A 15,574-nucleotide genomic window follows, 5' to 3' on the forward strand; every position below is an offset into this window, starting at 1 on the left:
GGTGGTGGAAATTGAATAAAAGATTGGTGCACTTTGTGTCTTTCACTGTGTCTCACACATGCACACACACACCATGGGTGCTGGGGATAAAATAAGCACTACCGCACTTAGGTGGTAGTGTGGGGAGGAAAAAAAAAAGAAAAAAAAATAAAAAAAAAATAAACAGGAGCATCTGGCCATAAACAGCTCAATAAAGATTTGTACACTTTAAAAAAGAAAAAAAAATAAAATGTTGGCCCTTAGAGGGTGGAGTATAAGAGTAGGGAAGTCTTACTGCAACTGTGCAAGTTGGTGGTGAGACCACATCTGGAGTACTGTGTACGGTTTCGGTCCCCTTATTTAAGAATGAAGGGCTTGTCATATACTGCCTGGTTGAGGGGGGTCTCACTGAAACTTGTGGAATACTGAGAGGCCTGAATAGAGTGGACATGGAAATGTTTCCATTAGTAGGAGTTTTGTGATGCAAGGGCATGGCTTCAGAGTGAGGGGAAGGTGATGAAGGTGTGGAGCTCACTGCAGCGGAAGGCTGTGGAGGGCAAGTTACTGAATATCTTTAAGATAGAGATAAGCTCTTGATTTAGAGTTGTAGAGATGTACAGCATGGAAACAGACCCGTTGGTCCAACCTGTCCATGCCGACCAGATATCCCAACCTAAGCTAGTCCCACTTGCCAGCACCCGGCCCATATCCCTCCAAACCCTTCCTATTCATATACCCATCCAAATGCCGCTTAAATGTTGCAATTATACCAGCCTCCACCACTTCCTTTGGCAGCTCATTCCATACACGTACCACCCTCTGTGTGAAAAAGTTGCCCTGTAGATCTCTTTTATATCTTTCCCCTCTCACCCTAAACCTATGCCCTCTAGTTCTGGACTCCCTGACCCCAGGGAAAAGACTGCCTATTTACCCTATCCATGACCCTCGTGATTTTGTATACCTCTATAAGGTCACTCCGCAGCCTCTGACGCTCCAGGGAAAACAGTCCCAGCCTGTTCAGCCTCTCCCTATAGCTCTAATCCTGCAACCCTAGCAACATCCTTGTAAATCTTTTCTGAACCCTTTCAAGTTTCACAACATTTTTCCGATAGGAAAGAGATCAGAATTGCACGCAATATTCCAACAGTGGCCTAACCGGGGATCAAGGATTCCAGGGAGAAGGCAGGAGAATGAGGTTGAGAAACCTATCAGCCATGATTGAATGACTTGATGGGCTGAATGATCTAATTTGCTCCCATACCATATGGTCTAAAAATATTGTTTCATTGAAGACCGTTCAGAGAATATTCACTAGCATGATCCCTGGTGTGGATGGATTGTCTTATGGACTGATGCTAAACAGGTTGGGACTCTACTCATTGAATTTTAGAAGAATGAGAGGTGATGTCATTGAAACATTTTGAATTCTTAAAGGCCTCGACAGGGTAAATGCTGAAAGTATGTTTTTAACCTCCTGGGAGAGTGTAGAATTGGAGGATTTATTCGTAAAATTAAGAGTCACAACTTTTAAGACTGAGATTAAGATGGAGCACAGTGGCTTAGTGCTAAGCACTGCTGCCTTGCAGCAGCAGGATACCTTGTGTGTACTTATGACTGAGACAGATTCTTAATCAATAGGAGGATCATGGATTATGGGCAAAGGGCAGGAAAGTGGACATGAGGGATGTGTGATCAACCTATTGAATGGCAACCAGGCTTGAGAAACCAAGCAGCCTATACCTGTTCTTAATTCTTATGGTCTTATGCCTTGGAAATTCCAGTGCAACAGTCTTCCTGCACTCTGAACTTTTCTGGGTTTTTTTCCCTGTTGAAAACTGTTGAGAGAGCTTGACCATTATCAAAATCATTCAAGGATTGTCCATTAGTTTGGGATATTCAAATACAGTTATTTCTTTGATGCTTGCAATAAGACAGATTTAGTGCCGTAAACAATTGGCAATGATTCTGCTTTCAACACCTCCTGTGATAAATGAACCCTGTTAATTGCTCGCAAAACATCAATGATAAATGATGCACTAGCGTCATACATTTCAGCCATTTTTCTTTATCAAGCATTTCCTAGCTATGGCTGGATTATGGATGTCATTTGATTGTAGAAATAATAATAACCTCCTTTGTATTTAATGCTGGCACTTGATTTGAACTCCATGATAGATTCATTTTGCGTTTGGCTTTCAGTCCCATAGTGCTAACTTTGCTAACTTGTTGTTTCCCAAGGAGTAATCATCAATGAACCACAATTTTTTTTTGTTTTTAATAAAACAAAGAACTGCACTTGTTGAAGATCTGAAGAAAATGCAAATATTGCTGGAGAAACTCTTCATGTCTGGCATCATTAGTGGAGAGAGAGTTGAGAGTGTAGTGCTGGAAAAGCACCACCGGTCAGGCAGCATCCAAGGAGCAGGAGAGTCAACGTTTTGGGCAAGAGCCTTTTTCCAGCACTACACTGTCAACTCTGATCTCCAGCATCTGCAGTCCTCACTTTCCCCTCAGCGGGGAAAGAGCAGAGTTAATGTTTTAAGTCTGATGACTCTTAACCATTCTGTATGAAAGTGTTACTTTATCTGTAAGCTGTCCTTACAAAGTGGAGGATTCTTAACCTAAAACTAGAATGACTAGGGATGTTTATGATTCTATCTCACTAGGACAGTTTTGTTGAATATTTGTATTCTATTTGGGTGCAGTTTGTATATAGAAGACCACTGGCTCCATTGCTATTGATTTATTTTCCATTTTCCATTCCGATAAGGCCACCTACAACCTCAAGTGAAAGCAGAGTTATTCCGAGTATTAGATTAGATTAGATTCCCTACAGTGTGGAAATAGGCCCTTCGGTCCAATGTTTTCCTTCAATCAACATTGCAAGGCATTTGCCTAGTTATTATCATATTACTCTATGTGGGAGCTTGATGTGTACATATTGGCTGCTATTTCCTGCATTTCAACATACCACATTTCAGAAATACTTCACTGGCTGCAACATACTGGAAGATAATAAAAGGTTCTATGTAATTCCAAGCATATCTTCTGAGATGCAATCAAAGGAATTCTAGCACATTCCATTTTTTACGTTTAAGAATATCCACAGGCCAAAGTTTACCAACCCTTTGGTGTCTAAGGGGGAAATAGAGTAAGTTGAGGCACTGTCTCTAAGGAGGATAGAATAAATTGAAAAGATTGCAGTGCAGTGGGATACCTGCCCTACATTTTACAGCAAAGTGATTGATTTAGAATCCAGTAACCATGCTCCCTTCTGAAAGTGTAAATCAGCTGCCGTTTAATTGTTTTTATTGTATATTTCTTTGTTTAGCAGTATTTTAACTTCATCTAGAACCAAAGAATGAATTCACAGTTGTAATGTGATATTGTGTACAAAATGCATTTACATTTTTTACAGCTTGTAAATAAAATCATATACTGAGGAAATGATCTTATTTTTAACATTTTGTAGATATGCCTGTTAGTGTACACGTTCAAACTTTGTTACATAATGAAGACTGGAACAAGCAGCCTTTTCCATCAATGAATGAATTAAAGGCTTCCTTATCAAACAGTACACCCTGTAAAAGTCACCCATGTGAGAATACCTTGGATTCAATCAGTAAGTGGGAACTTGCCTGTTTTAGTTTTTCATTTTGATGTATTCATTTTCTTAAAAGCAATTTTATAGGTAAAGGCACAAATACTTAACTGGAATCCCAGAACAAAATAATTTAGACGCTCAGAGTTTGAAATACAAATAAAAAAACACTAGAAATGCACAGCAGGTGTGGCAGCACTTTTAGAGAGGCAATTTGGGTTAACATTTTGGATCACTGATCTGTTTTGAATGTTATTGTCATAACGAAAATTAAATTTGTCAGGTTCTCATAATTTTTAAATTGCAATTCCTGTAAAGGTTTCTGCAGGTTAGTGTGCACCAGACGTCATCTTTGAGACTAATTCTGGTGGTGAGAGCAATGTGTATAGTTTGCTGTCATTTGTGCAGACCTTCTTTGAATTGTTTTATAGATTATAATTTTCACTTTATGTGCACAATGCCCTGTTATTGAAATAGCTAACTGTGTGGTGCTGGTTTGGTAATGTTCTTGTAGCCAGATTTGTAAGATATTACAATAGGAACTTATTGTCTACTCTGAAGTTTACTGGTCTGCACAGTGTGTCTCTGCACTTCCCTGTTTTTAATGGTGTCAGATCCTTGCTAGGGTAAAGTTCTGCCCCTCTGGAGGGGGGAAGAGGCAGCGTACATAAGGTTGTTGTAATTTAGTTATAATGTAAAAGTCCCTGAAGAGCTTTTCAATATTGACAGATGTAAAAAGTAATGGTAATTAAATTAGGTTGTGTAGAATTTTCTAGGTTAGGTTGTGTAGAATTTCTAAAATCATATTTGTATCTTAGTGCATATGACCCAGATTTTTTTTATTGATATTGTCCAATTGATTTCCAGGGTCTAACGTGAAGAAAAACCATTATACAAAGATGCTCACACAGCACTGGGACCAGTCAGCTTCTGACTTAAGGTTGCAGACTCCAGAGTTGAGGAAGCCCCTTAAAGAATTAAGAAAGAGGAGACATTCAAATGAGAAAGTAGCTGGTAAGGTCATAATGGTAGTTTTGGGAAAGCTGCTGTCAGGTGTGTAATACGCCATTGTTGAATTTGCTATTGAAAGTGCAGCTTTTTTCAAAATTTGTCGAACATAGAAGTGTACGGCGCAGGAACGAGACCTTTGGGTCATCATGCTGTGCTGAACATGACACAAATTAAACTAATCCCATCTGCCTGCCTTTGGTCCATATCCCTCCATTCCTTGCATATTCCTGTGCTTATCTAAAAGTCCCTTAAATGCCATTATTGTATCTGCCTCCACTAGCAACCCATGACAGACCATTCCAGACTCTTAACACTCTGCGTTTTAAAAAAAAACTCTTGCCCCTCACATCTGCTTTAAACTCCCCCACCGCCTTAAATGCATGCCCCCTACAATTAGACATTTCAACTCTGAAAAAAGATTCTGACCGTCAATCTTATCAATGCATCTTATAAGTTTAAAGAGTTCTATCAGTCTCTGTTGCTTCAGAGAAAACAACCCAAGTTTTTCTAGCCACCTTACAGCTCATACCCTGTAATCCAGGCAGCATCCTGGTAAACCTCTTCTGCACCCTATCCACAGCCCCACATCCTTCCTGTAGTGTGGCGAGCAGAATTGGACACAATACTCTAAGTGTGGCCTAACCAAAGTCTTACAAAGTTGCAATATGACATCCTAACTCTTGTACTTAGTTCCCCATCCAATAAAGGCAAGCACGCCACCTTCTGTAACTGATCTATATTCTGTTGTATCTTTTGACAACCTTCTACACTATTCACAATTCCACCAACCTTTATATCGTCTGCAATTATGCTAACCCCACCCATCTACATTTTCATCCAAATGATTTATATAATATCACAAACAGGAGTGGTCCCAGTCCAACTACATCCTTTAAAGCACACAATGAAATGCCAGCTTATCCATCTTCATTTGATTTGAGCAATTGCTACCGGACCACAACATCTGACAATTCAAGTGAAGAGAGTGATCTTGATTCCAGTGATGAGGAGAGACTCTTGTGGTGAAGGAAATGTCAGAAGTATTTAAATAGTGAAAACATTCTACCTTTAAAGCCTACCTTTTGGTCATGCCTTCTAGTCCAGTTGGTGATGGTTTTACGGGGCCAGGAAATCCTGCAAAAGTAGGCGGTGGCAAAAATAATATTTGGAGTTCTGTGTTACATGAGCAAAAGCAAGACATTGTGGAAAGAGCTGGGAATTTTGGGAATGAAGGGAAGCTTTGATGTGAACTTGTGACTACTCATTATGCACCGACAAAAAAGGTGACAGCAAAGCAGCGTCAGTGAGAGGAGGAGGAAATGAGCAAGCAAGAAGCAGAATCTGGTCTCTTTCCTATCGGAAAGATGTTGTGAAACTTGAAAGGCTTCAGAAAAGATTTACAAGGATGCTGCCAGGGTTGCAGGATTAGAGCTATAAGGAGCGGCTGAACAGGCTGAGGCTGTTTTCCCTGGAGCGTCGGAGGTTGAGGGGTGACCTTATAGGGGTTTACAAAATTATGAGGGGCATGGATAGGATAAATAGGCAAAGTCTTTTCCCTGGGGTCAGGGAGTCCAGAACTAGAGGGCATAGGTTTAGGGTGAGAGGGGAAAAATTATAAAAGAGACCTAAGGGGCAACTTTTTCATACAGAAGGTGGTACGTGTACGGAATGAGCTGGCAGAGGAAGTGGTGGAGGCTGGTACAATTGCAACATTTAAAAGGTATTTGGATGGGTATATGAATAGGAAGGGTTTGGAGGGATATGGGCTGGGTACTGGCAGGTGGGAGTAGATTGGGTTGGGATATCTGGTCAACATGGACAAGTTGGACCAAAGGGTCCGTTTGCATGCTGTACATCTCTATGACTCTGACTCTCTGTACAGGACGGAAGGAAAATCAAAGACCAGGAAGAGTGTAATCAAAGCAATTTCAAGCAAAAAAGGCCAGTGAAGGAGAGGCTAAGGGAAAGGCTTGAAATGAACTATAAAGAAACCTATGATATTAAAGAAGGTGATAGTTCACAAAAGATCTCAGTTGAAATAGCTTACAGGCTCCAGTAATCAAAAACTGATCTGATTCAAATGGTTATTTAAAATTTTTGGGAGGAAGAAATCAATAGAATGCCTGATTCAAACAGCGAGGTCAAACAGAATTGTGGACTCATGATTGTTGATGGCAGCTGCAGAAGAACACCTGGTGGAGCTAACTTGCAATTGTTGAAAAATACACCAACCATCACTCAAGACCAACTTAAGGACATGTTTTATGACAAAAATCAGAGAGAATATAAAGGCAAAAAAGCAGCCAAAAAAGGTAACACATCATTGGGAAAAAGGTGAAGCAAGTTATTAAGGAACCGAACCTGCAAGTAGATGATGATCATGCTTCCTGAGAGACTTTTGCTAATGATCCAAATCGTGCCTTGGCTTCTGTTGAGGATACAGGAGAAGTGCACATGGAAAAGCCTATATTTGATCATGAAGATGCAATTGAACTTGATAATAGTAATAAGCTGGAAATGTTTTGAAAAACTTTCTTAGTTAAAGCACTGAAATACAATGAGACAAATAAAATAAATATCCCTATATTGGTGATCTCATTGAAATTTCTAGTTGCCATATTTGTGCTGCATTTATAACATCCTCCTTACTTGAAGCAACTTTTTTCACTAGTATTGTGTTCAATTTGAATTCATGCTTATCTTTCAAATGACATAAATTGTCAATTAACTTTGTGCTCATATAACAGCATTTTTGAGAATATAGGGTAAAATAATGCATTCCTCTCAACTAAGGAATCCTAAATCATTCTTCCATATGATGTGTTGAAGCAAATTTGCTGACAAAGTTCATGAAATTCCCTCCTCAAGCACATACTGTCCGAGTAGAACAGCCTTAATCGAGTTTTCTGCTGACGAAATGAAGAGTTCCTTCACATTTATGAGGACCACATAGGACTTGAATATTGCTAGAAATGGAATATGTGCTCTTTTGATATTGCTGACCTATTCACTAATATATCATTCGTGGAAGCTGTAGACATTTGTACTGCAGGATTATGTCATGGCAATCTAGACCTGCGTCCATCGTATGAATTATTGAACTTGCAAACTCAGCAACTCATGCAGTTAAGTTTAGTAACAACACCATGCAAATCCACATTGATGATGTTGCCATAGGATTCCTGCTAGGCCCAGTTTTGCAAGCATCTTTAATTTCCATGAAAAATCCTTTCATTGGAATGACACCTATCTCTTGCATATTTTGATATGTAGATTATAGATTTACTGTATTTGAATCCTTGCACATCTTAGTGAGTTCTATTCTGTGTTTAAATTCACATTTGAAGTGGAACAGTCAAATGATGTGCCTTACCACAAACCTATCTTCATGGTGAGATTCCTACAGTTTCATGTGCTGTAGGATTGGCCTAATCAGCAACCTTATAAATAAAGCCACAGTCACATTTTTACCCTGCAAACATGAAACTCCTGTGCACATTAAAAGCCATCTTGCATGATAATAGCACCCTTATCAGATGATTTCTCTCCACGTATCTCTCAAAGTCCTTAAAGGCTCTCAGGTGGGGTCTGTTAGTCCTGAAAAGTGCTTATTCTATCTCAGAAAGGCAAAGTATTTGAAAGATTTGAGCAACAGGTGAAGATGAGGTATCCAGTAACAAAATGAATGGTATTTGCCTCTAACAGGATATTGCTATCAAACTATAAAGATGTTCTGCCTGTCCTACACAAGGTGATGTATGAATTACAATGTTGGTGTGATTCCAGCTAGGTAGGCCATCTATACCAAAGTCTGATAGATCAAATCCAACACCATTTCCCTTAAAGTCTTCTCAACAACACACTGACCATACTCAAACATCTCATTCTTGTAAATCTTGCAACAGTGTTTAACATTAGATTCTGCAATTGGACAACGGGGTAATCCTGAGTGCTATGTCAAAATCCTCCCTCCCTAACAGTAATGTGGGTGTACCTACACCAAATGTACTGCAGTGGTTTAAGAAGTCAGCTCACCACCACTTTCTCACGGCAATTAGGAATGTGCAATAAATGTTGGTCCAGCCAGTGGTTGTTGCATTCCATGAATGATGTTTTTGAAAAAAAATCAGATTCACATGAAGCTTGTACACTGACTCCAACCCAACCTTGCCGGTACACAGCTAACACTGATGCAGATGCCCTGTTGAGGGAAAAGTGCAATAAATAATCTATTTCTTGTATCCATAGAGTCTGGCTCCCTCTGAACTTTTTGTGTCTCTGCAATAGTTTTCTTTCTCTTTTTCACTCTCTGTCTAAGCTAATATTTCTCTTCCACTTGACTGGAAAGATGTTGTGAAACTTGAAAGGGTTCAGAAAAGATTTACAAGGATGTTGCCAGGGTTGGAGGATTTGAGCTATAGGGAGAGGTTGAATAGGCTGGGACTGTTTTCCCTGGAGCATCGGAAACTGAGGGGTTACCTTGTAGAGGTTTATAAAATCATGAGAGGCATGGATAGGGTAAATAGACAAAGTTTCTTCCCTGGGGTGGGGGAGTCCAGAACTAGAGGGCATAAGTTTAGGGTGAAAGGGGAAAGACATAAGAGAGACCTAAGGGGCAACTTTTCATGCAGAGGGTGGTATGTGTATGGAATGAGCTGCCAGAGGATATGGTGGAGGCTGGTACAATTGCAACATTTAAAAGGCACCTGGAAGGGTATATGAATAGGAAAGGTTTGGAGGGATATAGGCCGTGTCTGGTAGGTGAGACTAGATTGGGTTGGGGTATCTGGTCAGCATGGACAAGTTGGACCGAAGGGTCTGTTTCCATGGTGTACATCTCTATGACTCTATGAACTCTCACACTTGCCAACACTTGTGACCTGTTGTCTATCTTGTCACTCACTCATTTGCCAGATAGCGCATTACAGAGTTCTTACAAAAAGAACTACACAAAATTACCAAACTGCCTGGTTTTCACTTCCACGTTGATCAAAGACACAGGCCGGGTTTCTGTACTTAACTAGAATTATTATTTATTACATATCGTTAAATTCTCACTAGAGGTAAGCCAATTACACTGAGTAAAGTCTACAAATTTAAATTCAAAGTCCCTTATGAACTCCCCTTGCACACAACAGATAAAAATGAATAGAGGGAGAAAACCATGAGCAGTGGGAAAACTTTTGAATAAAGGTGATTTTTATAACAATATTTCAAGGGCTGGGGTTCTTGCTGATTGACTTCTCTTTTTCGAAATGCTTCCCTGGTTTGCAGAAGGCACAGGATGGCTGGTTCGTTTATGAAAAGTCTGTCTTAGTCCAATTCAAAGTCACAAATTTCAGCATCTGAAGAAAAGATAAGTCTACTTAATCAGGATTAAAGTGCTTACTGTCAAGAACAGAGAGGGTATGAGTTCTTGGCTGCTGCAGACCTGGTTTAAAAGACCCAGCACAACCCATGGACAAAACCAACGTCACCTACAAAATTCCATGCAAGGACTGCCACAAACACTACGTAGGACAAACAGGAAGAAAGTTAGCCACTAGGATACACAAACACCAGCTAGCCACAAAAAGACATGACCCTCTCTCCCTCATAGCCCTACATACGGATGAAAAAAAACCACCATTTCGACTGGGACAACACATCTATCCTGGGACAGGCTAAGCAAAGACATGCCAGAGAATTCCTAGAAGCCTGGCACTCCAACCACAACGCCATAAACAAACACACAGATCTAGATGCCATCTATCAACCCCTCGGAAAACAAACAGGAAATGACATCACCACAAACCCCAGGAATCCCAGCCAGGAGAAAGATATAAATAGAAAGCAGGAGACAACAGCTTTGCTTCACTTGGAGGTCGTCACTGATGATGTTACCTAGCCAGGTGATGAAATGTCTGGATATCAAACCTACAGCTCAGCGAGCAAACCTACACCCTAGACCTGGTTTCTTTCCAGGTCTGACTAACATCTTTGTTATTCACAGCTGAAGATGTTCAGCTATCTGACAGTCACATAGAGCCATTCAGCATGAAAACAGACCCTTTGGTCCAACCAGTCCAAGCTGACCATAATCCCAAACTATTTAGTTCCACTTGCCTGCTCTTTGCCTCACATCTCTCCAGACCTTTCCCATTCATGTACTTATACAAATGTCTTTTAAACGTTGTAATTGTACCTACATCCAGCACTTCCTCAGGAAGTTCATTCAAGACTACTGTCATTGATAATTGATCTCTAGTCCACAAGCCAATCAGCCTCACGTGTAAATGACCCCTGAGCTCCTGTTCTCATTAGGTATCAAGTTTCTTACTTTAAACGCATACAGCCATCCTTCTAATCCTCGGTTTTAAAGCTATTTTTTTTTCATTTCAGACCAATGTTTTAAAAAGCACAAAAATGAAAAGACACTGGTGTTTACATTTTCTTGGAGTCAGAAGATCTCACTATAGGACTCGATCATATAACCCACGCTGATACTCCACTGCATTACTGAGTGAATCTTGTATTGTTGGAAATGTTGTCTGTTAGATGAAATGTTTTATCAAAGAGGAGGTCGTGAGTTTGTTCAGTTTCCTGAGCATCACATGTCTCTGTTTTTGGAACTTTGCTGTGTGCAATTTGGCTGTCCTGTTTGCCAATATAAATGATAACTTCAGAGTCATGAATTGGCTATGAAGTGCTTTGTCACACGCTGAATCTGTGAAAGGGGCTATATAAAATGCACATTTGTTTTTTGATTGTTCTTGCCTCTATTTCTGAAGCTATACTTTCTGCCTTTTATTTCCTCCCTGTCCATGACTCCTCCAGATCCTCCTTTCAATTCCACTGAACAGACACTCACAATTCTTATTTTGTAATTCCCCTCCCCAGTTTGACTGTATTGCATTTTGCTACATTAAACAATGTCTCCCAATTTGCCTGGGCCCTTTCTAGTTGATCTGCTTTATGATATTTAATGCCCATTTAATTTTCTGTTGAAAGGTTTATTTGAAAATCATTTACTTTTATTTTTTCATAAAAGTTTTCATAAAACTTATATTGTTTTAGATTTAAAATGAAGTAAACTTCATAAATCACAACTAAGAATTACTGAATAGGTGTTTTAAGAGTACTGACACTAGTTTCTAACATCAGATGAGTTAAATAGCTTTGTAGAATCTTGCTGTCATAATGACATAATCTCTCCTATTTTCTGCGCATCGTTTTGTCTTTCAGCTCTAAGTAAACGGCACTGTTCTCTGATAAATCCCAGAGAAACTCCTGGTACTTTAGTGAAAACAGCACAGATATCAGTGTCTTTTCCTATTCAACAAACTCCATGTTCCAGCCCAACAGATACCCGGGCATCCAGGGCAACACTGTGCCAAAGACCACTTTTGCAGACAAAAGACGTAAGATTTCATGTCTGTAATTTATTAAAATTGCCTAAACTTGCTGCTGCTGTTCAGTCCTTGTATGTTTCTTTGTTGAATTTATCCCTCCCACTGCAATGCTGGAAGGAAGAAGGTAGCGTAAATGAAACAATTTCTCCTGAATATCGCAGGGAATCATATACTCAAGCACCGGAATTAGGAGAGCAGTAAGGGGCCATGAAATAATCTCGGCATCTCGGGTTAAAAAAAATCCCAAAGCATTCTATACATGCATTAAAACAAGAGGATAGCTAGGGAGATGTTAGGACCACTCAAGGATAAATGAGGGAACTTGTGCTTGGCAGTAGAGGATGTGGGTAAGATTCGAAATGAGTACTTTGCATTGGTATTCACCCAGGAGAAAGATATGGAGGATAGTGAAACCAAAAGAGAAAATGCTGGAAAATCTCAGCAGGTCTGGCAGCATCTGTAAGGAGAGAAGAGAGCTGACGTTTCGAGTCTAACTGACCCTTTGTCAAAGCTCTGTCAAGCTTTGACAAAGGGTCAGTTAGACTCGAAACGTCAGCTCTCTTCTCTCCTTACAGATGCTGCCAGACCTGCTGAGATTTTCCAGCATTTTCTCTTTTGGTTTCAGATTCCAGCATCCGCAGTAATTTGCTTTTATGGAGGATAGTGAGATTTGTGTGGAGCATACTAATATGCTAGGGCATTTTAAGATCAAAAAATAAGTTGTGTTGGGTTTTTTAAAGGATGTTAAGGTAGAGAAGTCCCCAGGGTCCAATGGGACCTACCTCAGGTTATTGAGAGAGGCAAGAAAGGAAATTGTTGGGGCCTTGACCAAGATCTTTGCATCCTCGCTAGCCGCTGGAGAGGTCACAGGGAACCGGCAAGGAGGTAATGTTTCCCTGTTCAAGAAGGGAAATAGAAGGGATAATCCAGGAAACTAGATCGGTGAGTGTCTCATTGGTGGTTGGGAAGATATTGGAGAGAATTCTACTTAGGGACAGTCAGCATGGCTTTGTGCAAGGCAGTTCGTTATCTTACTAACTTGATTGCATTTTTCAAGGAAGTGACAAAGGTGATCGATGAGGGTAGAGCAGTAGGTGGTCTTTACGTGGATTTTAGTCACACTTTCAAGAAAGAACCCTCATGGTATGCTCAGCCAAAAGATTAGGATGCATGGGATTCATGGTGACTTGGCCACATGGATTCAAAATTGGCTTGCCCGTAGAAAGCAGAGGGTAGTGGTGCAAGGGTGTTTTCGGGCTGGAGGTCCACGACTCGCGATCTGTACTGGGACCTCTGCTGTTGGTGACATATGTCGATGGTTTGGATGAAAATGTAGATGGGTGGGTTAGTAAGTTTGCAGACAATACAAAGATCAGTGCAGTTGTGGATAGTGTAGAAGGTTGTCAAAGGATACAGTGGGATATAGGTCAGTTGCATATGGTTGGAGAAATGGCAGATGGAGTTTAATCCGGGTAAGTGTGAGGTGCTGCACTTTGGGAGATGAAATGTTAAGGAAGAGTATCGAGTTAATGGCAGGACCCTGAACAGCATTGATGTAAAGAGGGATCTTGGGGTTCAAGCCCATAGCTCCCTGAAAGTGGTCACATAAGTAGATAGGGTAGTAAAGAAGGCGTATGTATGGCCTTAATGGTTGTGCAATTGAGTACAAGAGTCAGGATGTCATGTTGTAGTTTTATAAGACTTTAGTCAGGGCACACTTAGAATACTGCTTTCAGTTCTAGTTGCCACATTAGGAAGGATGTGGAGGCTTTGGATAGGGTCAGAAGAGGTTTACCAGTGTGCTGCTGGATGAGAGGGAATGAGTGTAAGGAGAGGCTAAAAAACTCGTGTTGTTTTCTCTGGAGCAGTGAAGGCTGAAAGGAGACTTGATAGAAGTCCATAAGATTATGAGATGCATAGATAGGTTGATGGTCAGGATCTTTTTCCTCCCACATAGTTGAAATGTCTAATACTAGGGGGCATGCATTTAAGGTGAGAGGGGGAAGATTCAAAGGAAATGTGAGGGGCAGTCTTTTTACACAGAGAATGATAGGGGTCTGGAGTACACTTGGAGAAAGTGAGGACTGCAGATGCTGGAGATCAGAGCTGAAAATGTGTTGCTGGAAAAGCGCAGCAGGTCAGCAGCATCCAAGGAGCAGGAGAAGAAGGGCTCATGTCCGAAACGTCGATTCTCCCACTCCTTGGATGCTGCCTGGTCTGGAGTACACTGCCAAGGGTGGTGGTGGAGGCAGATATGATTGGAACATTTAAGGTATTTTTAGATAAGCAAATGAATATACAAGGAATGGAGGGATATGGGCCAAAGGCAGGCAGAAGGGATTAGTTTAATTTGGCATCATGTTCAGCACAACATTGTGGACTGTAGGGCCTGTTCCTGTGCTGTACAGTTCTATATATTAATTAAACTTTATTTTCAATATAGCCATAATGTATGAAGGTTTCCTCAAGGATGAAGCAGCGATTTTTCCAACAGATTTTGGCACTAATACTGATTTGTTCTTTGTCTGACAGGGCCATGATTCTGATTAATTCGCAAGGTTCTGATTAATCCTATTTGACCTATAAATATCTGTGCCAGTCTTGTTTGTTTAAGATGCTAAAGCGTTGCTGAGGTATCATGGGAAATAAGGCAGGGCAGGTGACTGAGGTGTCAGTGGGGGAGCACTTTGGGGCTAGCGACCATAATTCTATAAGATTTAAAATAAGGATGGAAAAGGATAGACCAGATCTAAAAGTTGAAGTTCTAAATTGGAGAAAGGCCAATTTTGACGGTATTAGGCAAGAACTTCCTAGCCGTCCCTTTACCTGCGAACATCTGCCTCCAATCAGCTTTTGAAAGTGAGAAGCCTTCAGAAATGAGATAACAAGAATCCAGAGAAAGTATATTCCTGTCAGGGTGAAAGGAAAGGCCGGTAGGTATAGGGAATGCGGGATGACTAAAGAAATTGAAGGTTTGGTTAAGAAAAAGAAGCAAGCATATGTAAGGTATAGACAGGATAGATCGAGTGAATCCTTAGAAGAATATAAAGGAAGTAGGAGTATACTTGAGGGAAATGAGGAGGGCAAAACGGGGACATGAGATAGCTTTGGCTAATAGAATTAAGGAGAATCCAAAGAGTTTTTACAAATACATTAAGGACAAAAGGGTAACGAGGGAGAGAATAGGGCCCCTCAAAGATCAGCAAGGCAACCTATGTGTGGAGCCGCAGAAAATGGGGGAGATACTTAATGAGTATTTTGCATCAGTATTTACTGTGGAAAAGGATATGGAAGATACAGACTATAGGGAAATAGATGGTGACATCTTGCAAAATGTCCATGTTACAGAGGAGGAAGTGCGAGATGTCTTGAAACGGGTAAAGGTGGATAAATCCCCAGGACCTGATCAGGTGTACCCTAGAACTCTGTGGGAAACTAGAGAAGTGATTGCTGGGCCTCCTGCTGAGATATTTGTATCATTGATAGTCACAGGTGAGGTGCCGGAAGACTGGAGGTTGGCTAACGTGGTGCCACTGTTTAAGAAGGGTGGTAAGGACAAGCCAGAGAACTATAGACCAGTGAGCCTGACCTC

The 15,574-nt window shown here is 40.7% G+C and overlaps 1 protein-coding gene across 1 annotated transcript in view; it reads left to right on the plus strand.

The window, feature by feature from the left end:
* The window catches only part of kansl1l (KAT8 regulatory NSL complex subunit 1-like), a 94,385-nt gene that overhangs the window by 59,815 nt on the left and 18,996 nt on the right, over window positions 1-15,574 (plus strand). The window contains exons 8-10 of the mRNA XM_043694487.1: window positions 3,452-3,601; window positions 4,448-4,594; window positions 11,816-11,991. Of these exons, the coding sequence (XP_043550422.1) occupies window positions 3,452-3,601; window positions 4,448-4,594; window positions 11,816-11,991 (473 nt within the window). The remainder of the gene's footprint in view (window positions 1-3,451; window positions 3,602-4,447; window positions 4,595-11,815; window positions 11,992-15,574) is intronic.

Source organism: Chiloscyllium plagiosum, chromosome 7 (assembly GCF_004010195.1).
Source record: "Chiloscyllium plagiosum isolate BGI_BamShark_2017 chromosome 7, ASM401019v2, whole genome shotgun sequence".
NCBI lineage: Eukaryota > Metazoa > Chordata > Chondrichthyes > Orectolobiformes > Hemiscylliidae > Chiloscyllium > Chiloscyllium plagiosum.